General features: G+C 31.8%; 3 protein-coding genes across 3 annotated transcripts; 2 read left to right on the top strand and 1 right to left on the bottom strand.

Annotated features, from left to right (window-relative positions):
• The first annotated feature begins 5,536 nt into the window (after positions 1-5,536).
• On the top strand, positions 5,537-8,991 carry LOC102605504 (probable trans-2-enoyl-CoA reductase, mitochondrial). The gene is made up of 9 exons (XM_006365094.1): positions 5,537-5,601; positions 5,989-6,086; positions 6,440-6,571; positions 7,317-7,460; positions 7,535-7,737; positions 7,843-7,919; positions 8,013-8,091; positions 8,530-8,642; positions 8,898-8,991. Exons 1-9 carry the CDS (start codon positions 5,540-5,542, stop codon positions 8,989-8,991), a joined length of 1,002 nt encoding a protein of 333 aa, XP_006365156.1. The 5' UTR covers positions 5,537-5,539.
• Positions 8,992-13,196: 4,205 nt separating this feature from the next.
• LOC102601699 (probable trans-2-enoyl-CoA reductase, mitochondrial) lies at positions 13,197-18,866 on the top strand. Its single transcript, XM_006365082.2, has 10 exons — positions 13,197-13,474; positions 13,553-13,650; positions 14,911-15,042; positions 15,171-15,314; positions 15,385-15,487; positions 16,402-16,501; positions 17,047-17,123; positions 17,202-17,280; positions 17,884-18,002; positions 18,268-18,866. Exons 1-10 carry the CDS (start codon positions 13,278-13,280, stop codon positions 18,359-18,361), a joined length of 1,143 nt encoding a protein of 380 aa, XP_006365144.1. The 5' UTR covers positions 13,197-13,277; the 3' UTR covers positions 18,362-18,866.
• Positions 18,867-19,648: 782 nt separating this feature from the next.
• Positions 19,649-24,220, bottom strand: LOC102601363 (mitogen-activated protein kinase homolog NTF6-like). The gene is made up of 6 exons (NM_001288256.1): positions 24,032-24,220; positions 23,129-23,258; positions 22,711-22,848; positions 20,863-21,195; positions 20,329-20,512; positions 19,649-20,229 (listed from the first exon to the last, which is right to left on the bottom strand). The coding sequence occupies exons 1-6, from the start codon at positions 24,190-24,192 to the stop codon at positions 20,057-20,059; spliced, it is 1,119 nt and encodes a 372-aa protein (NP_001275185.1). The 5' UTR covers positions 24,193-24,220; the 3' UTR covers positions 19,649-20,056.
• Positions 24,221-24,835: the final 615 nt, after the last annotated feature.

The following is a 24,835-nucleotide window of genomic DNA, read 5'->3' as shown; positions in this document are numbered from 1 at the left end:
AGAAGCACTTCCCTCCGGATGAGGCTCTACATCATACAAATTCAAATTAGTCAAACTCTAATATCTATTACAGATAGCGAACATCGGATGGAAAATCAAAAAGAAGAAAGAGACATATATGATTGCACTCAATTTCATCCATGCACGTAGCAACAACTCAAATAGTTTTGCATCGGTTGGATTTTTTGTTTAAAATATTGCCCAATGAAATTTGTGAATTTTAAGACGTTACTTTCTCCATTTATTTGTATGATTTTGATTTGACTTGAAATTTTAAAAAAGTAAAAAAAATAAAAAATTTATATGATCTTAAATTATAATATATATGTATATCCTAAATATCTTTTAATCTCGTAACTTTAAATATGTTATGTAGAAAGTTGGAATTAAAAATAATCGAAAAGGAAAGAGAGTTTCTTTTACTACTATAGATTTGTGAAACTTTAATTAGATGTTTGATATTATCCTATATCATGATATATATCAACTGAGTTATCCCATCATAATATTGCAATCATTCAACTAATATTTTGACTCTTTTACCCCTTTTTACTAGGGAAGATAGCAACTTATATTTCCTCCATTTAAAAATAAATATTGTTTTAATTTATTTTACGTCGTTTGTGAGTTATATATGTCACTAAATTCACAAAAAGGAGATGAGTTGAAATTTTTAAAAACAATTCCAAGAAGGAGTTGTTTAGACAATATCTCAAAAAAAATTAAACGAGTTCATTATATTACCAATTAAAAAAAGAAATAAACAATTAAAAATAATAGTATTAATCACTTTATATCTCAAAATACTAAAAATGTATTCAAATAAAATATACATTTGACATTAGTTTTTATTTTTTTAAATAAAAATTTAAGGCCTACTCTTAATAAAATGTCATTTTAGATCATCGAATTTGTTGAGTCACCCTAAGCTATGATTTGTAAACACAAATTTGATGGTTAATAAAATTTCTTAATTATCAAAAAAAAAGAAGTATATTCGAATATTTGCAACAATTTTGTTTAGGTTCTTTTATTTCTTTTCTTTTTTAATTATTGTATAAGTGTCTTGACTATAGTATCTATGCTCTCATGGTTGATGCATGGTCGACCATATGAAATAATAGAACGTATTTATGCCCTTAATGCTTTTTATTGTTCTATTCTATACTTTTTAATCTGTATTTTAATATTTTAGCACCCCATAAATAAAATTATTTACAACATTTATTATAGGAGTTTTGCAGTTTATCAAGGACATGATACTAAATAATGAAAGTTGAAAATTAGAATAGAAGATTAATTAGTATTGGCTCCAGTTATCATATTAATTATTTGTTTATGCTACCATTCTTTCCTACAGTTTTTTATTATGACTTCTTCATACTATATTTGTTTTACCTACTTGATTTGTTATATATGTTTTTCTTGAACTAAGAATCTATCGAAAATTTTCTTTCTCTACCTTTTTTTTTTATCAAAATAGCAAACTAGCAAGTTGTGAGATGACAGTATGACACTAGTTATGTTATTGGTATTTTACCAAATTTTTTATATTTCTTCCTTAATTATTTCCTCCGTTCATTTTACTTGTCCAATTTTAAAAATTTAAGAGATACTTTGTCATTTTGTAATTATTTTATTCTTATTTTTAAAAGTATTAAAGGATTGTATGTTATATTACCAGCAGTTTCTTCAATTCTTCTAATGGACATAATTTAATGACTTGCATGCTCAACATTAAACACATGACATGTTTAATTTTATTGTAAGTTGCTACACATAATTCGACACGTCTTAGGAATTTGATATGTTTGGTTGTTAAGTTTTAATTGATTCTTATGGTTGAGAATAAGTTATTTCGAAATTAACTATTTCGAAATTAGAATTTTAGAGTTGTTGTTTTATCTTTAATTGTTGTTAAGTTTTAATTGATTCAAAGATAATTTTTTTATTTTTTTATTTTTTTTAATAAAAATTATAATTTCCGCCACTGAAAATAAATGATAAAGAGGAGCACGATGCCTCCTGTCTTGGCTGCCGGGGTCGAATCTACAAACATATCTACAAGTATGATACAAACTAGGAAAAATTACTGAAATACACGTCTTATATTTTCCTTATTTCTAATATTCCCTTCTATTTCCAAAAATCTCTAAAATCCCTTATTTCTCTCCTAAATCTAAATTATTTTATAATGTATCCGAGCTAGTTTTTAATGTATCTGAGCTATATATATTATGTATCCGGTTTATTTTACTTTTTCAGAGATTAATGTAATTACAACTAAATAGGGATAGATTGTAATTTCATTTTAAAACTATGTGATTCCTAAAATTTATACAAGAAATTAATAGATCTGAATAGATCAAAACATATATTTAGAGAGTTCTTTACTTCGTATATGAGACTTTTTAGTATGTATCTGAATTTAGTCCTAACATATTTACTAATTTTCTATAGTACATTTCACTAACTAATAATTTTAATCAGATTACAAATTAGATACACCTAGATATATGTATTTTTGTTATCATATACACTCTAAAATACATATACATAGAGAGACAAGTGAGATAGAAAGAGAGGCTTGCAATATATTTCAAATACATGTGAATCACACTAAATATATATATGAGAGATTATACCATATACATTCTGAAATACATGTATATGGGTTAAAGGCATATAAGCTAATAGAAAAACTTGCCTTGTTATCAATTTTTGTGTCACATGATATATAAGAGGTGCAGCACATATTCTTCTTGTACATTGATTGTTACAATTGTGGATTCATCGGAAAAAACAATGTTGATGATGAAGTTGAAGATAATACAATACTTTTTAAATTAATTACGCATAAGAAAACACTTATCACATCTAGAACTCTTCACAATTTTATGGTATAGTTTGAAAAGGCAGCATCGAAATTTTTGAATTCAATTTGAACAAATTAATAACCGACTTTTAACTAACTACATAACAAGTAGAGTATATATAACAAGTAGTTACTCCTCAAATGTCATTTCTATAGTGAATTCATATCTGATTCTCTTAATGAGAAACACATTTGTCGAATTCATATTTCATTCTTTGTAATCGAACTATTGATTTGATTCATATAAAAGAAAACTGTAAAACAGAGTCTTGTTATTCAATGAAATGAAATGAAATATGAGTATTCATTATGCCATATTACTTGTTTCTTTGCTTCAATTTTTGATTACCTATTTTTCTTTTTTGTTCGATTATCATATTATTTGTTCTTGTTAGTAGTCTTTTCTCAGTTACTTTCTTCGTAGCTTCTTAACTAATGTACTCCCATTTTATACATGTTTTAAAACGTTTTACTTGAATTGAGGTCTATGGAAACGGTTTCTCTACTTGTCTACCACCTATTAAGTTTGATCAAGTTTTCTGAAAGGTTAAAAATTTTACTTTTTTCATTTCAATTTGTTTGACTTATTTTTAACTCGTTACGGAATTTACGAAAATAAATAAGACTTTGAATTTTCTGATCTAAAATTAAGATATGTCAAATTTACCAAAATGTCATTTAATGTTGTGGTTTTTAATATGTCATGTGAAAAGTTGTAATTAGAGAATTGCTGGAAAAAAAGGAAAGATACATACTTTTTTAAATGGATTAAAAAGGAAAATAAGTCCACTAAATATACGCAGACCTTACACTAGTCCACTAACTTGTGGAGGTAGAGAGGTTATTTCCAATACAAAGGAGTCAGTGAATAAAATATAACAAGTAACACGTAAATAGTGCAAAGTGTACCAGAAAGACGCTTAACAACAATACAATAGTGCGATATTTGAAACACACTAAACAATAATAATACCACTAGTACAATGACAAACACCAACCACCCCCAAACAATACAAATACTACACTACCTTCTAACCTCTATCCTGATGTGTCATACACGCCCTCCTATCTAAATTCATGTCCTCGGAACCTGAAGTTGGGTCATCTCTTGTCTTATCACTTCTCTCACCTCTGCCTCTTCTCATACCCTCTATAACCTATTTCTCACACCTCCTCATTGATGCATCAACGTAGGTCCTCTTCACATGTCCAAACCATCTCAGTCTTGCTTCCCTCATTTTGTTCATCACGAAAGTCACTCCCACCTTATTTAAATTTCGAAATCCTTAAAAGTGCTACAAAAATTAGGATAAAGGAGTACATTACTAGAGAACTTGAAGGTCAACAATGGCGGAACTGATATGCTGTATCTCTGAATCACAGGCCAGTTCGTCTCGTCTCGTCTCTGCAAGTTGAAGAAATGATGAATACCCAAATTGTTCAAGTTCATGAACTGATGAATACTCAAATTGATTCAAGTTCAAGAAATGGTATTTCTGTAGTGAATTCATATCTCATTCTTTGTAATTGATTGATACAAGAAAACTGTAAAACAGAGTCTTGTTATTCATTCAAATGAAATGAAATAGCAGTATTCATTAATCCATGTTACTTGTCTCTTTGCATTTTGGTTAATTGTTCTTCTCTTTGATTCGATTATCGTAATATTTGTTATTGTTATTTTTCTTTTTCTCTATTATTTTCATTAATGTATTCTCCGAATAACCGCCTATCGTAATATTTGTTATTGTTATTCATTCTCTCTTTGCTTCCATTTTGATTACCTCAGGTTCTTTTTCCGTTCGATTATCATATTATTTGTTTTTGTTAGTGTTCTTTTCTCCGCTACTTCCGTCCTAGTTTCTTAACTTATGTACACCATTTTCTTACATATTTTAAAATGTTTTACTTGAATTGTTGAGGTATATGGAAACAGTCTCTCTATGTGATATATGTAATATATACAATGTTATTTTCAACAAATTCCATTTACACCAATAAGAAAAAACTATTTAGATTCGTTGATTTCTAAAGTAATCTATATTTTCTCCGTTTTAATTTATTTATCATATTTTTCTTTTTAGTCTGTTTAAAATAAAATTAAATCTTTGGCAACTCTTTAATTTCAAAATTTTTCACGTGACGTATTTAAGATCACAAGATTAAAGGGTATTTTAGTATATTTGACATATCTTTAGTTTATGATCACATGACTCAAAAATCTTCTTTATTTTTCTTAAACTCCGTATCAAGTCTATGACTTATTTTGGAAAAAATCTAACTTCTTTAAATACTTTATTCTTTTTTCTGTTTTACTCTCATAAGTAAAATACTTGTAAAAAATATGTCTAGATACAAGAATGGACTATTATTTTAGGAAAATTATTTAACTTTTCTATATATAAAACATTTACAAAATTAATTTATTCAAAAAACATACCTAATTTTTCCCATGTGTAATAATCTTTGCCAATTAATTTTTCTCATATACTATATAGGCAAATTCTCATAAATGAAAATAATCTATGCCAATTAATTTCTTCCTCATTAGTCAATAACTATTTAAGTAGCAAAAACACCCAAACATTATCTCATTTTTATCAATTGAGTCTAGAGAAAGAGGGAATTATGTTGTCAAAGCAATCACATTTTCCGGCAGCCACCATGTCTCCGCCGTCTATGGCCGCCGTATTCGATAAACACGGCCCCATAGACACCGTCATCAGGTCAGAAGCACGTATCAATGTACTATAAATTTTCGAGATTTTTACATTTTATATCACATGACTCAAACTACTAACCAAAATTCGTCATATATTTTAGATCTTACTTTATTTAATCTAAGTCCTCGTGTTGCATCCCTCTGAATTTTTTTTTAAAAAAATTACTTTGTTTAGTCCATTTTGAATACAATTTGAAATACTTGGTGGAAAGGCGATAATTTGTGATTTGTGATTATGATTTCGATTTTTTTTATGCTTAGAAATTGATCTAGAGTGAAATTCATGTTAACTTATCATCATAAATTTAAATATTTAATACTATATATTATTAGTGTAATTAAAATTTGTATATTATGATTATTTATAAATGCAATTTTTATTTTAATGTAGATTGATTGAGATTCCACCAATGGAGATAAGTGAGAAGGATGTGTGTGTTAAAATGCTGGCAGCTCCAATCAACCCTGCAGATATCAATATAATTGAAGGTTTGATTAATTATTTTATCCGTCATTTCTCATTTTGTTAGAATTTAGAAAAAAAAAATGTCAATTTATATACAAACAAAAAAAATATTCAGAATAATTTTATAATTGAGATCTTAGAAAATTATGGTCTTGCTCATATCTAAGAAAGTGGCTACATATATAAGTTGACTGTCCAAGTACAAGAGAAGACTTTATAAGCCGCTTACTCGGAATTTGTGCTTTTCTATCTATACTGCATCTCTGCCCTACAAAAGTAGAGATAAGATTAATGCATATCCTATTTTTCTCGAATTTTTGTACGTGTGAAATGATACTGAATATATTATTATTGTTAATTTTTCGACGAATGACAGGAGTATATCCAACTAGGGTAACACTACCAGCAGTGGGTGGAGGTGAGGGGGTGGGAGAGATATATTCTGTTGGCTCTGCTGTTAAGACTCTTTCTCCTGGTGATTTGGTTATCCGTTCTCCATATATTCCTGGTAACTATTTGAGTCTTGAGTATCAAAACAATTCTGGTTCTTACCCTTTTAATGGGCTTTACGCACCACGTTTCAAAATGTTTTGACATGTTTTCTATACTATCTTTGTTCACTTTTTACTTATCCACTCTAGACTTTGCACGCCCTTATGTATATACTTTTAGGTCTTGAAAATAATTTGGGGGAAAATATTTGTGTTTTAACAGACAAGTAATAAAGTGAACAAAGTGAGTCGTATTTTTTCATGGATTCTTCACTTCCGCTATTTTCTTTTCCAATCTGTTTTGAAATGTTTTCCTTAAGGAAAAGGATTATAATTTATCGAAAATAGTTTCTTTACCTCTTAAGGTAGGGAGGGCTAAGCCTTCGGGTGGCCCAGTGGTTTGGGCTTGGGACTTCTATGTTGGAGGTCTCAAGTTTGAAACTCCTTGTCAGCAAAAGCAAAGGGTTTGCCTTCTGGGTCGAGCTCATCGCAACGGGTTTGCCTAGTGCGGGTTACCTCTCCTATGTGGTTTGCGAGCTATTGCGAACCCAAAGGGTAGCGGCTGCGGGTTTCCCTTGTCATAAAAAAAAAAGGTAGGGAGGGATCAGGTCTATGCCATCCTACCCTTTCTAGACTTCACTAGTGGAATTATACTGAATATGTTATTATTGTTACACAATATTTTTTTTAAAACCTCAATATGAATATTAGACTAATAAATCAAGTAATTGTACATAATTTGCTTAATTATGTTTTGATTAGGGTCATGGCAAACCTACATGGTAGAAGAAGAAAGTCTTTGGCACAAAATACACGAAGACACTCCAGTTGAATTTGCTGCCACTGTTTCTGTTAATCCAGTCAGTGCCTTGAGAATGCTCAATGAGTTTGTCACTTTGAAACCAGGTTCGGTTAATATTTTTTTGCTTACTTATCAAACATCGAATACTATGTGTTTAATTTCACAAATATATATATAGGAGACTCAATTGTGCAAAATGGAGCTACAAGCATAGTAGGGCAATGTGTTATTCAGCTAGCTCGACTTTATGGAATTCATAGTATTAATATCATAAGAGATAATCCTGGATCTGATGAAGTTAAAGAAAAACTCATTGAACTTGGTGCTGATAAAGTATTTACTGAAAGTGAGTTGAATGTACAACATATCAAAATGCTTCTGGTATGATCACTGAATTTTATTCACCGTGACATTTAATTATATATTTTGTTACATTGAAGTCATACAATATAAAAACTATAAGTTTTTTTTTTTTGCATGTTGTAGGGGGATACACCTCAACCTATTTTGGGTTTGAATTGTGTTGGTGGTAATTCTGCTACTTTGGTGGTCAAATTCTTAAAGTGAGATTAACTATTCTTAATTTAATTTTCAATTATGATTAGTGATAAGTGATTATAATTAACTTTATTAGTAATAACTCTATGTTGTTTTAGGCGATGTGGTACTATGGTTACATATGGAGGGATGTCCAAAGAACCTGTTACTATATCAACTTCAAATTTCATATTCAAGGTTAGTTGACCGCTAGAAAATCAACGTTATTTTACCAGAAACCGTCATATAAACAACATACACTTCATATACAGTTGGGTAATATGTGCACATACAATTTGAAAACATATATATTGCAACATGTTGGATGGATACACATATAGTTGATATTCATATACATCACATACATATATACAATTTTTGCCTTGAAAACATATACAGTTTGATCACACATACATCTAACTTCTGCTTTAAAAACATACATACATATATAGGTGGCCCCACATACCTACACACATATAATTACAATCAAATACTATATATATGCACGATTTTAATTAGGATTAAAATACTGCTACGTTTTTATATATTAAAAAAAAATCTCACTATATTTTGTAAAAACAAGCACTAACAACTCTACTAATAAAATTAAACTAATTAATGAAACTTTTGTTGCAGGATATTACATTAAAAGGATTTTGGCTGCAAGAGTGGAAATTAGACAAAACAAAATATAGGGATTGGATCGATTCTCTCTTGCGCCTTGTTCGTGCTGGGAAATTAAAATATGAGTATGTTGTTCTCTCTTTATTACGCTATCAATAAAGTCGTAAAATTAGCACATGAAAATATGATTCGTTTAATCTGGTTAAGTTCGAAGATTCAATTTATTGACTCACTTCATCATATGAAACATTCCATTCAACCTATCTACTTTTGATGAATCTAAAAACTTACGTTCAAATCTTATATTTATACTATAAAAATTTATTTAATAAGATTAAATTTGTCGATATTATTATTCTAAAATTTTAATTTTGATACAGGTTTGACGCAGTACATTTTGAAGATTTTCATTCTGCTCTTGAGAAGGCAATGGGGAAGCATGGAAGTCAAAGGAAACAAATTCTTATATTCTAAAATATAATAATAATAAAAATAAAGTCAAGGGTAATGTCGTAATTTCATTGGTCATTATGTTGATCAATAATTAGTACTTAATTAAGTATTATTTCTTCTTAATCTCACATGTTGAGATGTTCTGATATTTTCAGAAACTTTATTGTTTGTTGTTATTTCTTCTTTTCATAAACTTTAAAAAAAAAATATTGTGGTGGAATTTATAAACTTTTTTTGTTATTATTGAATGTGCCAAGAATAAACCTTTATTTTGGTGCATGTTTAAGATTTGCTCAAACATATATTTCATAAGATTTGATGTCTCTTTATGTCCTTTTCCTCTATTAATTATACTCTCTAGTTATTTATATGTCGTAATTTTGATTAAATGGGGAAAAAAAGGAACTTTTGAAATTTTATAATTATGAATATATTAATTATAAAAAAATTAAAGTTTGTGAATTTAAATGTTTTTTTATATTTATGTGGTTAAATAAGAGTTTATAAAATATAAAATTCAAAATAAAAATTTATTAAGATATTTTTTTCCTGAACAATTAATAAAGAAATAGTATCATTTTCTCTAAGATCCTCGAGTCAAGGAAAACATATTAAAATCAAGTATTGAAAAAGAAAATGCGAAGAAATCATATATTATCTTTGTTTCAATTTGCTTGTGTTACTTATTTAAGAAAGATCATTTTCCTCCTTTTAGCAACTTTTTAAATTACATATTTAAGACTCCAAAATTAAATCATATTTTAATATATTATACATATCTACTGTATAATTTAAGACCATAAGATTCAAAAGTCTTTTTTACTTTTTAAAAATTTGTGTCAAGTTAAAATCAGACAAAGACACCGAAATGAAGGGAGTAGAAAATAATGGAGGAAAAAAGTCACAACAAAAAATAGTATGATAAACATAATAAAAATAACAGGTAATAACAAAATCGAAAACTACAAGAAAAACTAAACAATTCTTGATCACCTACTATTAGCGTTCTACCCTAATTATCAACTTTCATATCATTTTATTTAGGATCATATCCTTGATAAATTGTTCATGTATTATGTTGACCTATTTGTACCTCTCATAAAAGCATGCGAAAGAGAAGAAAAGCATATTACACCTAAATCGTATTGGTGAAATGCGATTTATCCTTTATGCATTTACTTACCCTTATGTCCCTTCTGCATTGCCCGTAAGTGCCACGTGGAATTCTACTTTTGAAGCTTATATTTTGTCCTTTATTTTTATTACAAAAAAATTATCTTGTAAATTTTGATAAATAAAATGTTTTCATGTCTTTTTATAATAATGAATATTTTAGTGACAAATACCTTAACTGCTATATACGTATTTTTTATCCTAATTTATGTGACACAGTTAAAATTTTAAAAGTCAATGAAGTTTTTTATTAGAACATTTTTTATGCATTTTAAATTATTTAAGTTGTTAATTATTGTGTTTTATTGTAATTTGTATGTAATTTTTTTTATATAAATTATATCTCATGAAATATAAAAATTCTATATCCGAGTTCACGATCAAAGTTTGAAAATATGAATCTTCATTAATTTTTCGACTATTAGAATATTGAGCATGGGCTCAGCACGGGACAAACACCACCAATATTGTGATAGGTTTGATAAATCGAATTATATATTGTAAAATATTTAATATAATGGGAAACGGCCCGGGGGAGGGGGGGAATCATTTCTTGCATTAATTTTTTTAAAATATTTTCCAATCCTTCAATTAGTGAATTCTATATTAGAATTAAGTAATATATAAGTTTTTCTTTATCTAACTATACTAGTGAATAATATTATTTTTTGACGAAGACTTGACACCTCTGGAATACATTTGGCTTGCTACTAAATGTGGATATGCAATAATGGGCAAAAATAGTAATAATAAAAATAATAATACTCTCTTTGTTTCGTTTTACTTAGCCCCTGTTGACCTGACATATTCCTTTAAAGAAAAAATTAATTAGAAATGTATATAACTCATCAAACTAACCTTATTAAAGATGTTTAAATTTTAAATGTGACTACTGATACTATATATTTTATTTAATGTTAATGATAATATGATGGGGGGGGGGGGGGGGAACCCCCGTTTGAATTATATTTTGCATTTTAGCTGCTGCCCTCTCTTCTTCTTTAGCTTTAATGGTGATTTAAATGCATGGGCTGATTTTGGGCTGTTCTGAGCCTCGCATTGTGTTCCATTTTAGGACACAAGTTTGGGGAGGTACAATGAACCTTTTCATAGAATCAATTTTGGGATTTCTGGTGCGGGTCGCAATATCCTATTTTAGACCCGATTTTGGGTCCGTCTCTGAAAATGCGATTTTGGTGTCAAAACAACCTTATTGACATTGTGATTCTATTTTTGATAGCGTGGCACCATTTTGAGTCCGTACGGAAGGGAAAAGCTCCGAAAACCTGATTTGGAGCACGACGGTCGGCCTAGAGGTAGGCTACGTATCTCAATTCCATCTCAAAAAGAATATCATATTTTCATGATGGAAAACATAACTTTAAATTGTTATTTTTATTCGTAGTAAAACGATTTATATTCATGTACAAATAATTAAATAATATTTTGACCACAAATTAAAAAAATTCATTTTTTTCAAGTAAAATAATATCACATAAATAGAGAAAGAAGAAAATACTACAACTTTTTATATTTAAAAATAGAAAAAATTAATAGAATATCTATTTTGATATTGAAATGGATCGAAATAATAATACAAAATCTCCTTATGTTTTACGTTGCATGTGCTTTGATATGAGGCACATCGAGATTCCTAACTGAAATCTAATTAAATCTTATATTTTTATTATTTTCAAAATGCAAACACCTAATTTAAAAATATTGGCAATATTTTAAATTCATGCTTGAAGTCAATGTGCTTCAATTATTTACTCACAAAGTACATGATTTCGTATATAAAATTTAGCTTATATACAAAAAAATAAAATAAAATTATTCTTATAAATATAATAAAGTTAATGTTCACATCACATTAGTGATTCGACGGTGGCAAGAGTTATTGGAGAGACGGGCAAAATGGGGAATGATGATTTCTTTTTAAATTTTAATATTTAGAGCAAATTTTGTTTTTTATCAGATGAAAAATATGTTGCTATTTGGCATCTAGTTTATACTTTCTTAATTGATTTTTATTTATTTAAAGTTTTGATTTTGCATGTTCTTTAATAAATAATGATTGATTTAAATATTTTATTATAGTATTTATATTAATTAACTAATATTTAATCTTAAAGTTTGAAACTGTTGAGAGTAAAATATAAAAAATAATATATATTTTTCTTAATATGTTAAAAGTGACAAATGAAAGTGAAAACGTATTTTTAATACAGTGGAGAAGTAAAAGTGAATGGAAAGAGTTATAAGTTACTTCATTTGTTTGATTTTGACTTAACGCCTAGTTTAAACAAGTATTAAAGACTTTTAAATTTTGTAGTCTTAAATTAAAGATATGTTGCACGTACCAAAATGTCTTTTAATTTTATAGTCTTAAATATACCATGTGAAAAGCTAAAATTAAAGAGTCGTAAAAAATAAAAAAATATTTTTTTAAAAGTTGACTAAAAAAAAAGTAACACGAACAACAACATCTCTAGTGAAATCTCAAAAATGGGGTTTGGGGAGATAAATTGTACGCAGATCTAATCACTACCTCATGGTGGTAGATATGTTTGTGAAAGACCCTCCGCTTAGGTGAAGAAAAAGAAGACAAAGAAGAAAAGATAATAGTAAGTAACAAAAACAAATTGTACACAATCTATCAAAAGGGAGCACGTACAACAACAAAATAGTGCGATAATCAATAAACAAGAACTATAATAAAATAACTAATACAATAACAAACATCAACTAGTAAAATATCATTCAGTAGACGATCTCTCGAAGACTAATTCTAGAGTCCAAAACAAATTAGCGAAAACATATGCTATAAGGATGAATGAATTTTTTTTACAATTAGCCCCCAAAAAATTAAAGAAAATAAAATAGTAAGTAATCCTTTTATCTATTATAAATTTTTTTTAATGAAAAACCAAAAAATTCAATCAATATTTCTAAAATAAAATAAATAAATTATACAATGCAAAATTAGGCACTGTGTCTAAAATAATTAAGACAATGCAAAATTAGGCATTTTGCCTAAACTAATCTGGCAAGTTCGGCAACAACCATAACGGCGTCGTTTTTTCAGTTTCATTAGAAGTCAAAACACATAGCTCATTTTGGATGGTACTGTAATGGCGACTGCTAGGATTGTATCCCTAAAAGCCCTCGTACATGGAGTTTCAGTTTCACGATGGACTCCGCTATCACGAGTCCTCCGGCTCCGTTCTCGTCCTCTATACTCCGCTGTGCGAGATTATTCCGCCGCCATTTCGCCGCCTTCGAAGGCCGTTGTCTACGATCAACACGGCTCTCCTGATGTTGTCACTAGGTTAAGTAACTCTTCCATTTCTCTTCAGTTTACTTTTCAATTTTCAATTAATTGTAAGTTTATGTGTGTGTGTTGCAGAGTGACGGAGCTTCCGCCGGTGGAAATTAATGACAATGATGTGTGCGTTAGAATGCTTGCGGCTCCGATCAATCCTTCTGATATTAATAGAATTGAAGGTTAGAAAAGTTTACTAAGTTTTAGCTTCTTTTAATCCATAATGACAGTTATATGTGCAGAGATTTATGTTGAGAACTACTACTCTTTCCGTTTCAATTTGTTTATCTGGTTTTTTATATTGACATGTCAACTGGAAAGTTACAATTAAAGAGTTGTCAATAGTGGGGATCCGTTTTGGTTAGGAGGTGGGAGCTTTGAATATGTTATTGTCTGGGAGTTGTCAACGGAATAACATGTACTTTACTTAAGCAAGCTGTTGTTATTGGTATAAGCTAACTAGCACAGACACAAACTGAAGGATCGTGTTGAACACGACGAAAACAAAAGTATTTAAAATCTATACTCACCACGAATGTTGTATTCAAAAGGTCTATGATATTAGGATTGTTCAAAACCAAACCGAGACCAATAACCCGAACCGGAAAATGCTTATTGGTTTAGTTGTATCAGTAATGGTTTTGGTTTTTTCTTTTTTTATATTGGGTTACTACGGTTTGAGATATTCTCTTAACTGGTTAATCGATAAGTAAATTAATAAATTATGTTTATACCATTCAGTATATAAAGTAGTATATAAAGTTCTTGACTTGGATTTAATTTCATAGGTTCATTTTTGGCTGTCTCAAACTCTCAATTGCTCTACTAGGTGTCAACGCATGTGCATGATATTGTATATGGTCGTCATTAGTTACAAATATTAACGGAAGTATTAACAACAGTCAATAAACACATTATAACAGCTCCATATTCTATAGATCTCTCTGAAGTGTCCAGGTTTTGCATCAAATAGGAAAAAAAACTCAGTAGAAATGTATAGTAAATAATTATTACAACATACCATTTAAAACCAAAACGTGACTACTCAGTAGAGGGGAAAAAGCAGCCACTAGCAAATTAAGTAGAGGAAGAGAATGACAATCTCTGTTTCTGCAGTAAGGAATTTGCCGCTTAAACATGTAGTCTGATTCAAAAACAACCAAAGGATGACTCATTAAGCAAGAAGGGGAGCTTATAACTCCAATGTACAGTACCAATGAATCAGGAGGGAAATAAAGTTGGAAGCATGTCCTTTTTCTTCTTCAAAACCATGTTCTTTAAAAAGGTCTAGACACTTGTTTGATAATGTTTCGAACATTCTATCTCATTGATGGAGGCCTTCTTCAGCTATTCTTTTCTTTCATTGTTAAGACTAGTTTTTTGACTTTCTCACAGAGGAAACATTCTTTCACAGTAATTGCCCCAAATCTATTGTACCGCAGGAGTTTATCCTGTCCGACCGCCGCTGCCTGCAGTTGGGGGATATGAAGGTGTTGGAGAAGTACATGCCATTGGTTCTGCAGTTAAGGGTCTTTCCCCGGGAGATTGGGTTATCCCTTCCCCACCTTCTTCAGGTAGAAATCTGTTGCTCATTAAAACATCAAGTTATGCACCTGAAGCATACTTTACTAGACTTAATACCCACTGAAGGAACTTAATTTGGTATTCTGATACACATCAATACACCAATGTTTTCATGCAGGGACATGGCAGACCTACGTCGTTAAAGAACAAAGTGTGTGGCAGAAAGTTGATAAAAGCACCCCAATGGAGTATGCTGCGACTGTTATTGTAAATCCGTTGACTGCCTTGAGAATGCTTGAGGACTTTATTGCATTAAAATCAGGTTTTCCAAATTTTGAATCTGATGTTTACTGCTTGCTTCCATCTCCCTTGTTAATGTTTTTCATAAGCAGGGGACACTATTGTGCAAAATGGTGCTACAAGCATAGTGGGGCAATGTGTTATTCAACTAGCTCGACTTCGTGGGATTCATAGCATCAATATCATTAGAGACAGGTGGAGTTTAACTCTGCTGAAAATATGTTGTGGTCTTGGTGTATTTGAAGTTATCTTAGTTCTCAAAATAATTGTTTAGAGAACAGTCTAATTCTCTGGCTTGAAAACCTTCCTTTGTTCTCTGGTGTGAAAATCTTGCTTTCCTTGACAACATGCAACTTATGATTAAAGTCTATAATTGCATAAAATAGATGCCTTTCTATTTGCATCTGTAATTCCTTGCTATGGTAAAAATGATCCGATATTACCATTATGATATCATTTTCCTGATATCCTAAATTTCCCCCTTTATTGCTGGTGCAGTTTCTTTATGTTTGACATTAAACTTGGATTGCCTGAGAATTGCCTCATAATACAGGAGCATTCAGCAATCTAATGGTACTAATATCTGCAAGTTTGTTAGAGGCTGATAATCTCTATGAATTAAGAGGGATTTCCATTCGATTGGTTATCTGAATGTTTAGATATGGTTCACCAATATCCCGCATTAAAAACTCTGTAGCAAATTTTTCCCAAGAGTCGTCTTAGTGGTACTATTCTAGGAAAGGTTGAGTCATCCCTGATTAGTGCTGCTAACTTCTGTAATCATTTAACAACTTGCAGCCTAAAAGAACATCTTTCCTTCTATGTAGCTTCCAAACTCTCCTCAAATTTTCAAGGCTGTCTCACGTAATTGCAAGTTTCACTTTAGGACGATGAGTTTGATATCATCTTTCTCCATTTCCAATGTTTCTGTATAAATTGTGTTCATTTCCTTGAGTGCTTTTCCCGATGAAAGTAAAGTAATGAATTTATACACAAATAAGGTCTTGGGTTTTTTAAATAATTAATATGTGTATGATGTTAGGTCTTCTTAATTTAATACAAATTTCTACGCATGAGGTATCACAGGATTATAAACTCAATTCTCTCAGGGCAGGATCAGATGAAGCAAAAGCCCATCTCAAGCAACTAGGTGCTGATGAAGTGTATACTGAAAGCCAACTGGAAGTGAAGAATGTCAGAGGTCTTCTGGTAACAATCAACAACCATTTTAAGTTGATAATGATTTGTGTACTGAACTGTTTATGTAGTGCCATTGCTGCAGGGAATTTTCCTTCATTTCAGTTTCCTCTCTTCCTATCCCCCTTTTCAACCCTACACATCTTCAATGTGTCGGGACAATGCTCTAAAGTAGTTTTCTCTCCATTCCATTTCAAGTGGTTTTCTAGTTTTTAAATTTGGTCCAAAATAAGAGATATTAAAGAAACCAAGTAGGTATTAATTATCTTTCCCTCAAAATTACCCTCATCTATAAATGATTGAACAAACTTGTAAGAAGTCTTTACAATTTCCTGGTTATTATATAAAAAAAAATCTTTACCATGAATAAATTTGAGAAGAAATAAAGGTTAATAGAGTCGATAGCATCCCTAAATTAAAGTTCCAAAGTAGCTTTATAGGTGTTCAAAAGGCTAAAAAAATCAATGGAGGGAGTAGTTTAACTTCTCTTAAACATTTTTTTAATTGGTATTTTCCATTCCAAACAAATTTTTATTATTTCCTTTGATGTTGTGTAGGGCAATATACCTGAACCTGTTTTAGGCTTTAATTGTGTTGGTGGCAATGCTGCTTCATTGATCCTAAAATTCCTGAAGTAAGATGGTATTCTTAATTTTATTTTCTAGTCAATTTAACTTGCCAGAAATAAAGACATATAGCATGTTTCTTGCAGGCAGGGTGGCACTATGGTGACATATGGGGGAATGTCAAAGAAACCGATAACTGTATCTACTTCGGCTTTTATATTCAAGGCAAGTCTCAAGCATCACACTTTTCATGTTCTTCCCGTGAAGAAGTAGCTCTATGGTAGAACTATTTTCAATTATTCCTAAATGAGCAGTAGCATAGGTGAGGGAAGTAATGTGGAATAAAGTTGTGAGAACTTGGACGGTAAAATAGGATCTTGAGATGCATCCACAGTGTTGCAATCTTTGAGTTACTAGGTAGAATCTATTAAATTCTTGTAACCTGCAGGTCATACATAAGTACCTCTATGTTGAGATATTTTCATCTTCTTCAATTGTAACTGTCCTAAACAAGTATTAAAACCTCAATGAGGCCAACGAGCTGTATGGGGAGTCTTGCCTTACCAGATGTGTGGGCTCAGCTCAACATTGACCACCTTCTTACCTCTCTACCCCAATTCCCTACCAAAGGATAAAAAGAAAACAAATCTCAATAAGGTGCCTATTTTAATCTCAATAAGAACATTTAACGTGGGGAGATCAAATAAGAGCCTCAAGTATATGCATTTAAGACCTGTAAAAATTTAATATTGGAACCTAGTGAGTGATGTGTTAGTGTATGCCACAAGGAAAAAGAATACTGAACTGTTTTGGAAACTATATTTTCAGGAGCTTACCTTGACAGGATTCTGGCTACAGAGGTGGATGAGTTCAGACAAAGCTGAAGAGCGCCAATCCATGATAGACTATCTTTTGGGCCTATGTCGAGATGGAAAATTGAAATACGAGTATGAACCCCCCCTCTCAGTTGATGTCAAGATGTCCTTGCGAAAAAAAAAGTTTTAAGATTGTGATAACTAGAATTTTAATGCAATTGAAAAAATTAAATATTCAGTGATTCTTCTAAACAGCTGAAATTTGAAAATGTTTTTGCGGATGATAATGGGCGAGGAAGTCATTTGTTAGCCTAATGATGCAAGACGGATGGCAGATCATTTACCACCCGTCTTAGATGCGGGGAACTGACGTTGAATCTCCTTCATTTTCATACAGGTTGGAAGTAGCACCTTTTGATGATTTTCATACAGCTCTGGAAAAGGCAATGGGAAAGCGAGGAAGACAACCCAAACAAGTTCTTAAATTCTAAGTCATTGGTACTTAACATAACTCTAATTTGAGTGCTGTAATCATAAGCTGTGTACCTGTATTAGCCTACATTGTTATTGTTGAGGTCCTCCAGAGTCCAGATACAAAAAAAAAAGTGTTGCAAGGCATGGAAATTGATGTCATCGCTGATAGTCGTATTGGCAGAGAGTTTGAGCTCTTTGTTACTGCAGACCTTTTTTGTTAGATCAAGCCAGTTAAGGTAAATGTATCCTGAAAAATAAAAAGACAATCGGCAGTGCCACTCGTTGTGGCATTTATTCTCCTTTCTCAAAAGAGGTTCAATTCAGAATTCCTGTGTGCATCATTTGGCCAACAACCTTCAACCTGTTGCCTTACCAAACTTCTCAATGTGAATTTTGACGATTCACTGCCACTGTAAGGATTTTTTATTTAGCATTCATGTTTAATACAAAATGAGACATGGTTCGGGCATGTGAAGACGAGAGGAGTGGATGCCTCAAATTGAAGTGGTGCTCCTTTTTTCACACCACTTTGTCATGTTCTCTTCAGTATTTGCCATGTTTTTTACTACCTCCGTTGTTTATGTTTGACTACAACCTCTCTACCTCCTAAAGTAGAAGTAAAATATGTGTATACTCTAGTCTTCTCAGACTTCACTTGTGAAATTACAGTGAATAAGTTAATTAGTACGAACTACGAATGCTTCAGATGCATTAGGGGTGTGAGAAATATCTGTGTACTCTATTCTTCTCAAGACTAAACTTGTAAAATTATTGTTGTTAATTAGTACGAACTACGAACGCTTCAGATGCATTAGGGGTGTGAGAATAACGCTTCAACAACTGTACATCATGCTTAAGGAAGTTTTCTTGGGTAAAGATTGTTAAAATTTGCTCAATTGGCTTTATGAATCTGTGTTGCTTGGACTCTCCAAAAGGGTATGGATCATTCTAAAGTATACTACTTTTGACGAATCCAACACACACCAAGCAGCATTTTCTAAAGAATCCGAGCAACATAGTAAGGATATTTTTCCTTCCTGAAAAGTGTAGGATTCAAGAGTGTGTTTGGCTCATAGAACAGAAACTTGCAAAGCTCTCATTGGTATTATTGCTTATTTTCCAAAGGATAACTCAAGAGTGTTACAATAACATACCCTGTGTAAATCCCACAAGTGGGTCGAGGGAGGGTACTGTATGCAACTTTACACTTGCCTTGTGAAGAAAGTAGAGAGGTTGTTTCCGATGACCCTTGGGTCAAGTGAGACAAAGTGATTTATACACAAATTCAAGGCAAAAAAAGCAAATTCAAAATTGAAATATCAATACCATTATATTATCAAACCCTTATACAACAGCATATTCGCAAATAATCACTTTAGTTTCTTTCTTTTTCATCCTTATTGTTCTTCTCTTCTATGATTTGTTTACAAACAGTTTCGAGTTTGTAAACACAAAACGACTAGTTTCTTTTTTTACAGAAAATTTCGAGGGGGGGGAAGGATTCTTGAGTAGAATATGAATCCATTGATTACTCCCCCATCATGCGCGCGCTCCCTTATAACAACCCCGTGTATGAAGGGAGGAAAACCAAACTCTCCAAGCTCAGCTTAAAAGAACAATCAAACAGATGTCACAAATGGCTAACCTGCCACAACTAAATCACACTCCAGACATTGATGAAACAAAATATTGAGGTAATATAGTATGGATCATCACTTGGTTGTATCGGGATCAAACTTAAGAGCCTCATTCCATATGAGCTCCTTAATGTCTTCCTCGCTTAGAGATGCTTGTTCAAAGTCGAAATTGAAAGGAGAAGTGCAAACTGGTTCCTCATTTATCTCATGGAGACTTATCATGAATGGATGATTCAATGCATCCTCAACTGCATGCACATGAATGAAATCAATAGAAGAATCGATGAGTAAGAAAAACAAGTTTAGATAAGTAACTTTTTTGATGCAGTGGTTGCCAAAGAGCATACCAGTTATGCGTTTAGCTGGGTCGAAAACCAACATCTTTTCTGCAAGATCAAGAGCTAAAGGAGACACATCTGGGAAATGCTCGGAGAATGGTTGCTTTGGAACTTGAGGCAGCTGCTTGACGTACTTCCTAGCATTGTCACTCCTTAGGAATCCAAGATCAGACTCCTCCGGTGAACCTAATAACTTATTTACAGAAAAGAGAAACATAACAGGCTTCATTGTTAGTCTATAAAGACAATGACAATCAGGTAGATCAACTATAGATGAGCCTTAGTGTTAGTTAATGAATATATATACTACTCCCTCCGTTTCAATTATGTTTGTCTTACTTCCTTTTTTAGTCTGTTTCAAAAAGAAAACCTCTTTCCTAATGTGGAAACTTTAATTTAAACATCTCATATGAAATGTTTAAGACTACAAGATTCAAAAGTCTTCTTTACTTTAAACTTCGTGCCCTGTCAAACTAAGACACAAATTGAAACGGAGATTTAGAAGGATAAGACACAACAACATATCAGTGTAAGCAGATATACCTTAATGATAAGCCCCAATTGCTGAGCATAGTCTCTGCCGGGGAAAAGAGGCTCTCTCTTAATGAGTTCCATCAAAATGCAACCAACTGACCATATATCAATTGCTGAAGTATATTCAGTACAATTAAGTAGTAACTCGGGTGCCCTATACCATCGAGTAACAACATACTCTGTCATGAAATCTGCCTCTGAAGTGGTTCTAGCAAGCCCAAAATCACATATCTTGAGGTCACAGTTTGCATTGAGTAGCAAGTTGCTAGGTTTCAGATCCCGGTGAAGAACATTAGCAGAATGTACATACTTGAGTCCACGTAATAATTGATAGAGAAAGTACTGAAAAAGCATCATAAAGAGGATGTTACAAAACTTTGCCAAACCAAAGTCAATATTCAATTGTGCCAATATACACAATATAACTAGCACATACATTAAAACAATCAAGTGTGAATTTTGTTAAATAGGAGTTAATATAGAATTATTTGAAAATAACAGCTTAACTAGTTGCAAGTAAGATCATTTGCTGATTTTTTTTTGATAACCAAGAAATCTCTAAGAGCCAGTGATGCACCATTTGAACTCAATGGATGATTGGCCCCACTGAAAAACATCATATTGAAATTTAAGACTAAAGTAATTTAAACTACCACTTTCTAGTAATGAGATACTGAAGACCCCGGTATCAAGCAACGCAAGTAAATGAAGACGGGTTCAATGGAAATTGGCCAAACCAAATAGGCATAAATTATGACAGCAAAAATATGGTAAAGCTTGGTCAGGCAATAGTAGTTCTTTTTTTTTCTTTAGTGGGTGAAAACCTGTATGCAGTAGAGGGTGAGAAATTGATAAATTGTGGTGCCATCACAAAAATAAAGGCAGCCCAATGCACTAACTCCTGCTATACACAGGGTCCGGGGTAGGGCTGGTACACAAGGGTCTATTGTACGCAGTTTTACCCTGCATTTCTGCAAGTGGTTGTTTCCACATCTCAACACCAAAGAAGAAAAAGGAAAAGCTGAATTTAGATAAAAACATCCAATTTGAGCCTTCAACATGCAAGTAAACATAACCAATCTCATTCAGATTACCCTAAAATTTTCTCCTGTGTTACTGGAAATTGTGGAATTGTTTTGGAAACAAGCATAAATTGCAAATAGCATCAGATACAGGAGGTTACAAAATAAAAGCACCATCAACAAACCAGCTAATAAATAAGCTAGTGAAAGGAGTTACTCCCTCCATTCCACTTTATGTGGCACTATTTCTTTAGTAGTCCATTCGAAGAAGAATTTCACATTTCTATATTTCCTTAATGACACGGGTGCAACAACATTTTTAGAAAGTCAGAGTAGTTCATTGAACAGTTCTGCTGAGAACACCATAAAATGTGAAATGAGCTTCCAAATTATGTAGCCATCTTCAAACCTTAAAATGGATAAATTGGAGTGTTGTGTTCGTTGTATACTAGCGAATATTCAAGTTCTATCTCGTTCTCACTAATTCTGTCAAATAAATCCAGAACAGCTAGGATGAACAAATTGCTTTTCTTGTTCAAGCACACCATTTGTGCAGGTGCTAGTTTATTAAACTTGTAAGTTGTAACTAAGATCAGGGTAAACTACCCATTTCCACAGTATGCAACTTCATAGCACATCATCGAACAAAGAATCAGTAATATCCAGCAGGTTTGATCTTTTTCATCATGCATCAATTATAATTGTTCGTATAACAAATTACTAAGACATTCTATTCACATTAAAATTGGATTTTCTAATTGTCACAGAGTGATTGTTATATATACATTATTTAAAAGTTAATGAAAATTGAGCATAAGTAGAGAGGCATACATACTTGACAATGATCTTCTGTGAGGGCCTGTGAAGAGCGTATTATCTGATGCAGATCAGTATCCATTAGCTCATACACAATATACACATCATTGAATTCCTCTCTGTCTGGTGGTCTTACTATATCTTTTATTTTGATGACCTGCAGAACCAGTACACCGATATCAAAATCTAGGAATATTGATAACCAAATTAAAGATTGTACTGAAAAAGACACTATAGGCAAAGTAATAAACTTTGTTTCAGAAACTATTGAGTAAAAACATTGTCTTTATCTGCAGATACATGACAGTCAAACTTAAGACTCCATTAGCACTTGGCACAAGCAAACAGAAGATATATACTTGAAAAAGGGAGAAGGGAAGACGAAATGAATCTCAAAGATTAAGCATTATACTAGTTAGCAATTAATTTGAGAATACATTTTCATGATCCATGTGTGAAAGAAGTTTGATCTCGCGAAGAGTCCTCTTTGCATCAATTCTATTTTCAAATGCACTCCCAATTTTTTTGATGGCTATCTCCTCCTTCGTCTCCGAATTCGTAGCACAGCTGCAGGGGAACCCAACAAAATGTTAATTTGCCACTCAATAAGACTAACAAAAATAGAATTCAAATCAAATCAATAATGAAATCCTATAGTTTGACACTTGTTTCTCAATCTCACTAAGGCAAAAGACTTTAATTTTATGCACAACTTTACTCACAACAGAAAAGGGACTCAATATATGACCCAATCATCGCACTTTTATATCCTTTCGAGGATTATCAGACATGCATCTATACATATGATCTATGGAAGTACACACAAAAACCCCAAAAAATTCTAACAAAAGCACCAACTTTAGGAAACTTCGATATCCTAAATGCACACACATGAGCTGATCCAGGATAACTGCATTCATTTCTATCAGCTCAGATTATGTTTGTGTGCCTCAACACCAAATTTGAACCCCAACTGACTTTAAATCCTAAATCTGCAATTTACACACCCAAAAGAGTCATGCAGCAGGTTTAACTACACCAATTATGTATAGACATGCCAAGTTTCTGGACCACCCTCTAAATCCTGAATTCGTCTCCGTAGATTCAGCTAGCATTTGGCCATAGATTTTGGGAATCAAATTTTAAAAAAATCTGATCTTCAAATGTTTTCAATTTCCCCAAAACTTACTCAGACCAGTTTCTCAATCTTAGGACCTCCACTCACAAAAAATCCAAATTTCAAAAATCACAACTAAAAAACTCAACTTTTTTTCAAATTTCAACATCAAAATCTAATAGCTAGAGCTGAAAAATAAGAATTTTAGGGATGAGTGAAGTACCAGACGATTCCGTAAGCTCCACGGCCTACGGGTTGAATTGGAGGGACATACTTTGAGGTAACTTCAAAGAAGTTACCCACAACATTGTACTCAACATATTTGCCATCCCGAGTTGGAATTCCTTTGATTTCCACTGAATTTTCAATGTTTTCAGCATCCATTTCTGCTCTCTTCGTAACCCTTTTTTGCTTCTGGCAGAATTCGATTTGGAATGTGAAGAATCTCAGAGCTCTGTTCAAGAAATAGCAGAAAAAGCTATGGGGGGAAGTGTGAACGGATACAAAATGAGTGGACCCGACCCGATTTTTGTTGGGCTTTTTGAGTTTGAATTTTGAAAGGGATTCCCTCCCTCCTCACTCCCCCCCCAATTACTCTGTCCGTCCTAATTTATATTGGATACGATATTTAGGAAAGTAAGAAATTTATGATTATTAATTACTATATGATAAAATTTAAAGTTAGATGTACTTACTACATAGGCGGACCTATATGGTGAGGAGGGGTAATCGTGTGTACCTGTTAATTTTGAAAAAAAATTGGTATATATAACTTGAGATTTTATCAGATACGCTAAGACACAAAATAAGTTGGGTGTATGGTTTGAAATAGCTACTAAGTTCCTTTTTTCGACTTGAATGGCATGGGATAAAAAGTTTTACCAATACGGGTTATTTAATTCATATTTATACATTAATATACTAATTTAATGTGTTTTTAATAAAATTATCGAACAAAGTAATAATATGCTTTAACTAATATGCATCTATCCTTCATGATATATATATATATATATCATACTTCTCA

Source organism: Solanum tuberosum, unplaced genomic scaffold (assembly GCF_000226075.1).
Source record: "Solanum tuberosum cultivar DM 1-3 516 R44 unplaced genomic scaffold, SolTub_3.0 scf00529, whole genome shotgun sequence".
Lineage (NCBI taxonomy): Eukaryota > Viridiplantae > Streptophyta > Magnoliopsida > Solanales > Solanaceae > Solanum > Solanum tuberosum.
The sequence above is the reverse complement of the archived record's forward strand: the minus strand, read 5'-3'. Positions and strand labels throughout refer to the sequence as shown.